The 12,111-nt window shown below is 36.8% G+C and overlaps 1 protein-coding gene across 1 annotated transcript; it reads right to left on the bottom strand.

Moving 5' to 3' along the window:
- Positions 1-41: 41 nt before the first annotated feature.
- Positions 42-3,578, bottom strand: LOC134789618 (lipid droplet-associated hydrolase). Its single transcript, XM_063760190.1, has 2 exons — positions 3,248-3,578; positions 42-963 (listed from the first exon to the last, which is right to left on the bottom strand). The coding sequence occupies exons 1-2, from the start codon at positions 3,429-3,431 to the stop codon at positions 242-244; spliced, it is 906 nt and encodes a 301-aa protein (XP_063616260.1). The 5' UTR covers positions 3,432-3,578; the 3' UTR covers positions 42-241.
- Between the last annotated feature and the right edge of the window lie 8,533 nt (positions 3,579-12,111).

The following is a 12,111-nucleotide window of genomic DNA, read 5'->3' as shown; positions in this document are numbered from 1 at the left end:
GTAGAAGAGCTTGTTAATATTTAAAAGTAAAATGAACTTAATACGATTTATAAATAATTTTTAATAGTTATTATTATCTAGTGTTACTTGTAATGTGACATAACAGGTACCTATTATATATATTTACATTTTTAATAAATTAAAGTGCACATATCTCATATTATATTTCAATTACCTACATACCCTGTCACCCTCGCTATCACCGACACAATTTACTAACCCTTGCCTAGATCATTTAACATTAACATGATTTAATTTTTGGCTTTATATAATCTGAAACTAACTGTGCTACTTTCTCGGACGAGGTGAAAACGAACGTGTGGTCGATGTGGACCTGGTTCATCTGGAGCTCGGGCTGGTACGGGCGCAGGTCCTCCATGTACGCGGCCGGCGCCCAGCCGTCCCTCGACCCGTACACCACGTTGGTGATCTGTTTAGTTCGCGCGAGCGCTCCGCTGACGCCCTCCAGCGCCACCACGCGGTCCATCTCGTCGTACGCCATGTGCAACACCTTCTCCGCCACCCGCGGCCGAAGATATTTCAGTATCCTCTCATCGTAGTGCGGAGGCAGACGGTTCAACTTCAAATACGCGCCCACCAAAAACCGTTGAACGGTATCCGGCAGAGAGTGGATTAATGTAAAGAGGAGGATAGCAACAAAGTGCAATCTCCTCACGATGCCGTTCAGTTTTTTACCGTTCGGAGACTCGGCCATCCTCTGAATGGTCGGGAACAGCAGGTTGATGGAGCATATTCTGTCTATCAAACTCTCTCGTTTGTTGATCGCCTCGAGAATCAGCCACGCGCCTATAGAGTGACCGATCAAGTGTATGTTACGGCGCTTATCTATTTTATCGATCAGGTCTAGTTTGTGGTGAACTTGCGCCTCCAAATTGAACAAGTGCTCGCGGCGCTCGAGAACGTTCGATTTCTCCTCGGGCACCTCCACGTGCCCCGCTTGACCTTCAATACAAGAGAAAAATACAAAGTTGACATTGACTTGTAAATTCAGCGACACAGCGACGATAACACGAGGTCAAGGAGCATGTCTGACAAGATGTCTGTTCTGAATGTTTAGTGTTCTAGTGTTAGCGGTACATTCCGAAATTCAGTAATATGCTGCAAATGGTGTTAAAGGTGTGAAACTCGGTACGATTGATCTTTAGGCCATTTGAATCAATTTGACCCGTAGCACCAAAAAAAATTAAAAAAGGAGAGGAATTATGACGTCATCTTTTTTTGTATAGGATTTTTTTTTTGTTTACAAACCTATTGTGTGTGGTATTAAATGAAAGGGCTTTTTAAGCCGATTCTAAAAATATATCACATCATTACATTTCAGTATTTTTTTTTAATTAGAATAAAAATAATTTTCTAAACATACCTACCAAGTTTGGGCCACTCCAGATACGCTACCGTTAAATTTTTTTTATAATATACCTGAAATAATACTTTATACTCTCATATTTAACCCCAAAAAAGCAATTTTGAAAATATTTATATTGAGTTTTTTTTTCTTTTTTACTAACATCCAAAATTGTTACTAACGTCCTATGGATCATTGATCTGCAATAAATGATTATTTATAGGTGGCTAGCCACGCCACAAGCCATAACGCGTGGCTTATGGCTAGCCACCAAAATTGGTGTGGATCGGATGTACTTTTAGCTACCTGTAGCAAAGCGACGAAATCGCGGAGTGAGCCACGCCTGGCCACGGGTCAAATTGATTCAAATGGCCTAAAGATCAATCGTACTGATTTTCATGCTTTTAACACAATTTGCAGCGTTTTTTGGCGTACCGCTAGCACTATTCCCTCGCCGCGGGCCGCGGGAGAGACGGCTCACGTCAAAAAACAAAAACAAAATATTTATTTGTTTTACGAGAAGGCAAAGTTGTTGTTTAAACTCCTCGCGCCAATATTGATACCCAAGCAAGCGACAGATCCCAAAATTGAACCACAAGCGTAAGAGTTGTTTAAGAATCTTGAGCGTTGCGAGGGTTTCAAGGCACGAGGATTAACCCTTTATTAGTACTTTAGTCAAAAATTACAATCAAATGTCAGTCTTACTCATTGTCGTGTTTAAAGTGCCGTACGTGGCGTGACCATACCATCAGACCATAACTTTTTTTTGATTTGGCATACTCTGAAATTTTATGAGGATAATAATCTTGGTTAAAACTAATTGATAAGTTGGTTATAATTATGGCCCATAATTATGTTAACAAGTTATGCTTATGTATGACAAGGCTATCGCCGATTATCATTATCAGTTCGACAAATGCGGATGTTTCCTATAATCATATGTAAGTATATTATTACAATGCATGTTATGCATAACATTTAAATTAAGTAACCGGTAACATAGTCGACATCTAGCTTCAGATAGCGGAATGTATCAGTACTGTTGTCGACAATAGATGTCGCAACGAACGAAAACTCTAATGCTCAACAATTTTCAGCTAATATTATAGAGTCTGTGCGGAAAGTAGTGAAGTGTATGGGCTCCCTTACATTCCACAACTCTTTCCTTTCTGCTCTATAAAAGGATTAACCGGAACTCTATTTTCAACTCCTTCTGCTTATAATATTAGTTGTAAATTATTTTAGTAGTAGGTACTTTTTTCGTCAGACACTTGTGGCATCTGGTGTCAAGTAGCGGTACTGATAATTCCACTACTTGACATTAGATGTTGACTATGAAATAACTAGCGTTTTGGCAAGAAAACTGATGTATGGAGTTACCACTCTTACTTTACTTATATTACTCTATGATGCTTATATTGTTTATTGTCATTTATTGTATACATGTACATTGATGCATAGAAATACATGATGTTATACTTAATGTTAGGAAGCGTTTGTTACCCTGTGAAGGTGTTATAATATATATGATATATTGTATATATCAGCTCAGACTATGGTGGTTAAGAGACAAACATATTTTAGTTTAGTCCATAATTATAATATTGTACTAAGCAGGAAACTTTAAATATTTTAATACCATCTTCCTAGTCTATATAATAATGTATGCAAGGCTGTCCGTCAAGGGATTTAAATGGGAATGAAAACTGTCACTTAAAGGATTATGTTAATATTGTATACCTACTTCTTTGTGAGGAAAATATAATATGAGACTGGCCTAATTTATATATAGATAAGGGTCAAACATCGATCTTACATTTATCTCAGTCGTGCTATTATATATTACATAAAAAAATAACAGGGAAAATAGGCTGCACTTACCAATTACACAAATTGGAAGGCTAGTGCTTTTATTTAATTCCGTAGCAAACTCTTCATAAAAATGTGGGATTCCTGGATTTCCAGTGATACAGATAATCACATCAGAGTTCTTCGAGTCGAAGGGGTCCCCCCATGTTAAAACATTTGTTTGAACGTTGTTCAGGTTAATGAAGACACTTTCCATCGTGCTGCAGTTCCAGTCCGAGAGAACTCGATGGAGACGTTAGCGTTACAACGTTATCAATTGATAAATGGAGGTATTACTTGATGGAAATACTGGAAATTAGCCCTACACGGTTTGTTTACGAGTTTGACGTACACCGTCTACGAAAAGTACGAAACCCGCCGCCATAGATATAATATACTTAAAGATTACGTCTAAGCGAGCTGTCACTGTAACCACTTTTGTTTATAATAGTGTACGATTAACAATGTCACTCCACCTTGCTGTAGCCATGTCGATAAAGTCATATCGATAAACTATCGACATTTCTTGCAATTTTAATTTTACTTCAAAGGTTTATTTTTACTTAACGATACCTAAAATTAACAAAAATGCTTTTATTCTTTATTGTGGTTATCAGATCACAATTTGATCCTCACGCCCCATCAGGGAACGAAGGGAAAGTTCCGATATTTAATTAAAATACATAAATACCTACTAAAATATGTGTTCCGCAATAATTGAATTATTTTATTATATTATAATATATTCATTATCCATTAGCATTTCAATTATGTTTAACGAAGATATTGAAGCTTCAATTAATCGCTATTTCGTTCCGCTGTGTAGCGTTTATCGATATATAACATGATTAAAATCGACTTTTCACATCCCTAAAAGAGCACACATACACGTTCTTACGAACACATACACAGCTTGGATGCACCAAAAAAGGCAACACTTTGATTTGAAGTTCATCTTGTCAACAGTATGGTTGTCCTTTGTTGACAAATGGCATTTTTAAAAGAGCGAGGAGAGAGAAGTGATATGTACTAGTTGCTGCGCCGTCAAAGTGAACAGACAACGTTGGGGCCTTGCCCGCCGCCCTCGCCGCAGTGCAGACTGTGGTAAATGCATTTAAATCATTAAATATATCTGGGTCAAGCAGATCTTGTCAGTAGAAAAAGGCGGCAAATTTGAAAAATGTAGGCGCAAAAGGATATCTTCCCATAGAAAATTTGAATTTCGTGCCTTTTTCTACTGACAAGATTTGGTTGACCATCTATAACTGTCAATCAAAGGTCGTTCCAAATCAGTACCTATTGTTACTAGTTCAAACAAAATAGAAAAACTTGAAAATGTGTATAACCATAAAAATATCTGATAAAGAATTAAATTAATGTTTTTATCCTATGTAATCAATATTTCGAAATGAGGATTTGTATTTTGAATAAATAGCTCAGAGTTAGTCTTAGAATATCTGGTAGTATTTAAACGCACACTTTTACGTCAAAGTCATTATCATTAGTTAATTAAATTAGTAGATGATTAGTAGTATAGGCTATAGCTATTAGCATTAAATAACTTACCTGAAGAGCGTGCCATTGTTTTGTTGAGTTAATTTTGTTTTGTGTTTATGAATGTTTAGTTGATGATCTTCCCCTTAGTGGTTTTTCTTTAATTGATGAGATTGAAAGAACGAATTCATTAAAAAGTAAGCAAATACAACTAACAAAATATTTACACAATTCTCAACAATTCTACAAAGCACAATTCTATAAAGTTAAGTCAGTGTTATTTGAGTAAGTAATAAGCAAAGACATAATTATTAGAGTATTGATCTAACACTAACATGTTGAAGCACACGAGCAATAATAACAATAACATAGTAGAGCTGCAAGACCTTTTGGACAGTGACGACGAATTACCAAGTAAGTATTAGGTACCTAATCAAGGTATATATATTATAATTAATGGGTTGAGCTAATAGTAGGGGGTGTCCTTCTGAATCCCTAACAACGTTTGTCCTAAAGTCACTTGCCCTAACTGGTTTGTCCTAATGGGCACATGCCCTAACTATCAATTGTCATAACGAATACTTTCCATAATGTAATGGTTAGCCTAAGAGTCATTTGTCCTAAGCATTTGTACCATAACTATCAAGATTCCTAATGATTTTTACCATATTCTTCGAAATCCCTAAGAATGTTTGGCATAAAATAACATGCTCTAACTGTTTTGACCTAATGGCTATTGCGCTAATGATAAATTGACATAACAGTTACTTTTCCTATTGATCAATTATCATAACAATTACTTTCCATAATTAATGGTAACGACCTGTTGCCACTAAAGTGGCTTAGGTTAGGTTAGAGCTGCGATCCTTGCAAAAACGAACTGTTGCCACAAAAGTGGGTTAGGTTAGGTTAGAACTGTGATCCTCGCAAAAACGAACTGCTGCTACAAAAGTGGGTTAGGTTAGGTTAGAACTGCGATCCTTGCAAAAACGAACTGTTGCCACAAAAGTGGGTTAGGTTAGGTTAGAACTGTGATCCTCGCAAAAACGAACTGCTGCCACAAAAGTGGGTTAGGTTAGGTTAGAACTGCGATCCTTGCAAAAACGATCTGTTGCCACAAAAGTGGGTTAGGTTAGAACTGTGATCCTCGCAAAAACGAACTGTTGCCACAAAAGTGTTAGGTTAGGTTAGAACTGTAAAAATGAAACGAAACGAAATAGGGAAATCAAAATTAGGGCATACGAGTGTTAGGTCAAGCAACGATAGGCTAAGTAAAATTAGGTAACATGATGATTAGGATGTATAATTTATAGGCCTAACAATAATTATGCAACAAAAGAATTATGCTACATAACATTAGGATAAATACTCAATATGGAAAGTGCCATTAGGGAAAAACATATTAGGACAAAAAAAAATCGTCCATTCGATGATAGGGAAACCAAAATTAGGGTATACGAGTGTTAGGACAACTGATCATTATGACAAACAATATTAGGGAATGCAAAGATAGGAGAAAAAACTTTAGGGATTCAGATATAGATCCATAGTAGGAGATCCCCCATATAGCCGACCTTCACCAATCTGTCTGACGGATGAAACTATGAAAATATGAAAGAAAATATGTTCCAGAACATAAATAAATAGGGTTGCCTAAAGAAATATGGTCAAGGCTATTTTTAATAAATTTTTGAAAAACATTTTTTTTCGGCAAATTTCGCCGATTTGCCTGACGATCGAAATGAGTCTCAATGGAAAGTATACAACTTGTACAACATAAATCATCTAGGTTGCCTATCTTTTTCCGGTCACTATTATGTGGTTGCCGTGTTTAAAGAGGTGATTTTTTATCGATAATTGCACTCATCTGTCTGACGCTTGAATTATACATCAAAATGATGGTAATTTTATTGCAAATACAATGGTATAGGGTTGCCTGCGAAAATCCGGTCACAAATTAGGGTTGCCAGGCTTTTAATTAAAATAAGAAGGGAAGACTTTTAGCAATAACTCATAAACGGCTGAGCTGATCAAGTTTGTTTTAATTTTATTTGATTTAGTTTTTTAAGCACTATTTTCATGATTTTTTTCATATTTTTTGGACAGATTTTTCAAAAGTTAGAAGGGAAAACTTGTTTTTTTTCTTTTTAAACGATTATTTCCGAAATGATTCACTTTATCAAGAAATGTTGTTTAAAGACCAATAGTAATAGTACCAAGATAAAGTGAATATTTTAGGAAATAGTCGCCTCGAAAGAAACAAAATGTATGTGAGAATTTTTTTCCGTGTCAACCCTATGGTGTGGCATGTTGTTGGAAAGCTCTTTCAAAATGAATAGGGGTTGTAGAAGAACATTTTTTGATAAAGTGAATATTTTCGGAAATAATCGCTTTGAAAGAAACAAAATGTGTGTGACAATTTTTTTATCTTTTCAACCTCGTAGTGTGGGGTGTCGTTGGATAGGCCTTTTAAAATGAATAGGGGTCTTTAAACAACATTTCTTGATAAAGTGAATTATTTCGGAAATAATCGTTTAGAAAGAAAAAAAAGGCTTTTCCTTCCAACTTTTGAAACATCTGTCCAAAAAATATGAAAAAAAATCATGAAAAGAGTGCTTAAAAAACTCAATCAAATAAAATTAAAACAAACTTGATCAGTTCAGCCGTTTATGAGTTATCGCTAAAAGTCTTCCCTTCTTATTTTAATTAAAAGCCTGGCAACCCTCATTTGTGACCGGATTTTCGCAGGCAACCCTATGCCATTGTATTTGCAATAAAATTACCATCATTTTGATGTATAATTCGAGCGTCAGACAGATGAGTACAATTATCGATATAAAATCACCTCTTTAAACACGGCAACCACATAATAGTGACCGGAAAAAGATAGGCAACCTAGATGATTCATGTTGTACAAGTTGTATACTTTCCATTGAAACTTATTTCAATCGTCAGACAAATCGGTGAAATTTGAAATGAAAAATGAAATGAAATATTTTTATTTCGAACATATGGTCCATATAAAGGGTTAGGTATTACAATAACTTATATCTATAGTTAGTATTATAATTAAGACGAAACAAACAAACAAAACAAAACATTTATAGCTTTCGCGGCGGAACAGCAACAGGTGAGTGTAGCTGCACACACCGCTTGACCAGGGGCGAGTCCCAACGCTGCGCCAGCGTACTTAGGATACTGTTCGTGCTGCTTCGGCTGCGATTGAGGAGTGACGCGCATCGCTTCCTCATGATGGCGAAAAAACAGTCTGTTCGCGCCTCAGCAAACATTGCTGAGGCGCTACAATACCGCGGCAACCTAAACAGCATCCTAAATGCGTCATTGTACTGGACTCTCAGAGCGCTATACGCCCGCTGCGTAAAATTAGCCCACAGACCGCACGTGTAGAAAGTTTGACAAAAAGCTTTGAACAAAATTAACTTTACTTCTTTATTGCCACGTGCGAACCTGCGGGATAACATGTTACAGCGGACACACAGCGCTCGGCGCTCCCGCTCGATGTCCTCGTTGTCAGACAGTGTGTACGTGACCCAGTGGCCCAGGTACTTAAATTTATCCACTCTCTTTAACGGAGTTCCGCAAAGCTTAGCCTCCTGCATTCGGTAACTTTTATTGCCTGATTTAAATTGCAAGAGCTCGCTTTTAGACGCATTGTACCTGAGCCCATGGGCCTCAGCATACCCTTCGCAAATACCTAACAGTTTTATAAGACCACCCATCGAGGGGCTCAGCAGCACCATGTCATCAGCATAGCTTAGGTTATTGACACATACGTGTTCTATGTGACATCCAACACAAGCGCTGCTGAGCTCCTCGATGAGGCCATTCATATATAGATTGAACAAAAAACCGAAAAAAATTTTTTTTCAAAAATTTATTAAAAATAGTCTTGACCATATTTCTTTAGGCAACCCTATTTATTTATGTCCTGGAACACATTTTCTTTCATATTTTCATAGTTTCAGCCGTCAGACAAATTCGTGAAGGTCGACCATATATGTGGGATCTTAGACCATAAAATACAAATAAATAAAATGCCATACTAAATTATAAATGTTGATGTAACCCAGTTCATCAGGGTATAAAATTTTCATGTCTCAGTTACTGAACTAATTGTGATGAAATTTATGTAGACAGCTTAAGCCTATAGGATGAACAAATACTTTTTTTTATTAACCTAATACATTAGGGTAAGGGAGGAAAAGGCCAAACTTGTGGGTGGTCCCGAAGGCACAGCTAGTAATAAACATGTCCTTACAGCTGTGTTATGATTTTTATTTTCAGCCAATTATAATGAGGAGCCTGATCTACCTGCCTATCTTGATGACCAGCGGTTTGATGCAATACAATTTAACTGGATAAATAAGAACAGAACCAGAAGTATTCCCGTCAAACCACCAGTCACTGCTGTCAAGCCATCATTCACTACCGTCAAGCCATTGATCGCTCCAGTCAAGGCTGTCGCTCCAATCAGAACATTGCCAACTTTGGTCACTCCTGCTTCCATCCAACCCCGCTCCAACACCCACCAACAGGAACACTTGCCACTACCTAGCAAAGACTGCAGCAATAAAAACTTGATCAAAAAGGGGATTCTAAATGAAGAGGACATCTTGTGTATGAGGAGTGTTGCCGCTCAAACCACTGACGATGAAGCATTGTTATGGTTCATTGACTTCCTCATGCACAAAGACTTGCAGGCTGATTATAGATTTTTGAAAAGTTGCCTTGTTGTTCACCAAGTAAACTATGGGAGATCTAAAACACAGTACTCACAAATATATTTTCCTAAAAGTTTGAACAATTGCTTTGAGTTAGTTGTAAAATAAGCTTTTAGTATAATATTTCCATTTCCACAGTTTATGCGAATATTGCTATAGTTATGTATGATATTGATATTATAAAAGTAATTTACATGCAAATAATCATTATTTTAAAATTAAAATACTTTTCCTATGTTTATGGATTTGCCTTTAAATGTAAGTATGTGTATACTCAATAGGTACAATCGGGGACATTCGCGGTGAACCGCCTTAGGCCAAGCGCGCACCACGACTTTTTGTCGCGCGATAATTTAGTCGCAGAAATGTAACGTATGTGTTTATATGGCAGTGCGCGCATATGCGATAAAAAAATCGCAGCGATTTTAAAATTGTGATTTGTCACATTTTTCCGCGACTGCTCGCGACGCGATTGTCGCAAAGTGAATTACAGCATACGGAGTTGTATGGCCCTGCGCGCACTGCGATAATAAAATCGCACTCCGGACCTCAGTCGGCACTTCGCTCTCCAAGCCTCAACATGTCGGAAACTGCTTCTCCGATGGAGTCTCAAGATGAGACGCTAGATGTTGACCATTTAATTATGGAAATAGAAGGAGATTACCTTTGTGGCATAAATACTCAAAGTTATACGGCGAACGCATATTAAAGACACTTTTCATGACAAGCGACTGGTACGAAATCCATGTTGAGAATGAACAAATCGTCGACTTTTTCATCGCAGTGCGCGCAGTGAATTTTCTGCGATATATTACAGCGCGATTCTAAAATCGTGGTGCGCGCTTGGCCTTAAAAAGGCGATATCATAAAAGTGATGACCAATAGCAAAAATGTGGGTGTTGAAAAAAAAAATTAGCTCAGGTAAAGTTGCCGTCCATTGTTTTTGTGACGGGCGGCATTTGAAAATTAAGATAAGGAATCCAAAATGCATCCTAATTAAATTTTATTGATGGTTATCTTTATGGGGAGGCGAAGCTTATCCTTAAACATAGATCTAGTATTACATATATGAGCTATACGCGTGCCTCCGCGAGGGACAAAACATACGCAAAGCGACAATATTAAAAACACGTTTTAACATTCCTGACAACATACCAAAAACAATCTACGTAATTCGGTCGGGTTATTTGTTGCCCACCATAAACCATACTAAAATTTTGGTGGGGAACAAACAAAAAGTGAGACTGTGACAAGGACAAGCAATAATACCGCTTTCTCTGCTACTCCTACAGAAATTTCTATAAGTGCATCTCGTTCGGTCGTTTGGCCCCTCCCCCGTGTCATCTCTATGTTATTGTACCTCTATGTCCTTAAACAACAACAACAATAAACTGTCCTGACTACCTATCATTTGTCTCATTAGTCTCATTACCTGTTTTTAGCTCGCTCGTAAGGATCGAGGTAAAATTTTTCTGAAGGGGTTCTCCGGGGGGTGCGTCTTATAATATATACCAACATTTGATATATAACCTCCTGCCGGGTTATTCCCACTAGTTACCACCAAGTTTTGACCAGTGGTAACTACTGGGAATTTTTTTCCCACCTTTTACCACTGGTAACTACTGGGAATTTTTATTCCCAGTAGTTCCCACCAAAACTTTGTTAGTGTTAAATACTAATAAAAACAGTAGGTATGAATAGTATAAATAGAGTTATTTTGAATTACCTAATAAAATCACTTGAAAAATCATCTAAATGGATTATTAAATTTATCCTTAAGTACATATATCATAGTAATTGTACTAGTACCGGTTAAACTGTTTCAATATTTTTGGTCACTTCTAAGGGAGTTTACTAAAACACTAATCGACTTATAATTATTTATTAAATGACTCTATATATTTATACTACACTATTTATAGTGTTTTTATTAGTATTTAACTCTAATAAAATTTTGGTGGTAACTAAAAATTCCCAGTAGTTACCACTAAACCGAGTTGGTGGTAACTACTGGGAATTTTTATTCCCAGTAGTTACCAGTGGTAAAAGGTGGGAAAAAAATTCCCAGTAGTTACCACTGGTAACAACTTGGTGGTAACTAGTGGGAATAACCCCTCCTGCCGCCCAAAGACCTATTAAAAGGTCTCCGACTGAGTAGTGGTTCCGGCCCAAGCATAATTACACTTTTAACTTATACGCGCTCAATGACGTTTTAAAAGGTCTACAACTTTAACCTGTCATAAAAATTCAAATTTATCGCGTATTGAATTAAGAGAGAAGTGGCGGGAAAGAAGGGAGGCCTTTGCCCAGCAGTGGGACACACTAATAGGCTAAAAAAAAAAATTTAATTCAGATCTGTTCTGAATGAATACATCATATTTGACGTTTTCAATAGATGTCAATCTGTGTAACATGATATGTAAGTTTTGAAGTAATATCCAAAACGAGGACGTGGTGGTTTAATCGATGATTTTCTTGGCTATCTCGGCAGATTCCTTGTGTATTTTTGTTGTAAATGATGTCTAATATGTTCGTCTTTGTTTAACCACCTTTATTTTTTACTTTTAATCAATATTCATGTAAATACAACAATTAACATTTGGAAGACCTATAGGAAGGCATGTGGGTCGTAATATATTTAAGGTTTTTTATAGGTCCACG

This window comes from Cydia splendana, chromosome 4 (genome assembly GCF_910591565.1).
Source record: "Cydia splendana chromosome 4, ilCydSple1.2, whole genome shotgun sequence".
In the NCBI taxonomy this organism is placed as follows: domain Eukaryota; kingdom Metazoa; phylum Arthropoda; class Insecta; order Lepidoptera; family Tortricidae; genus Cydia; species Cydia splendana.
This window is presented reverse-complemented; position numbering and strand designations above follow the sequence as displayed.

Coding starts and splice junctions, on each gene's coding strand:
- LOC134789618 (XM_063760190.1), bottom strand. CDS start 3,431: ATGGAAAGTGTCTTCATTAACCTGAACAACGTTCAAACAAATGTTTTA. Junction 964..3,247: donor CCTTCCAATTTGTGTAATTG/GTAAGTGCAGCC, acceptor CTTGTATTGAAG/GTCAAGCGGGGCACGTGGAG.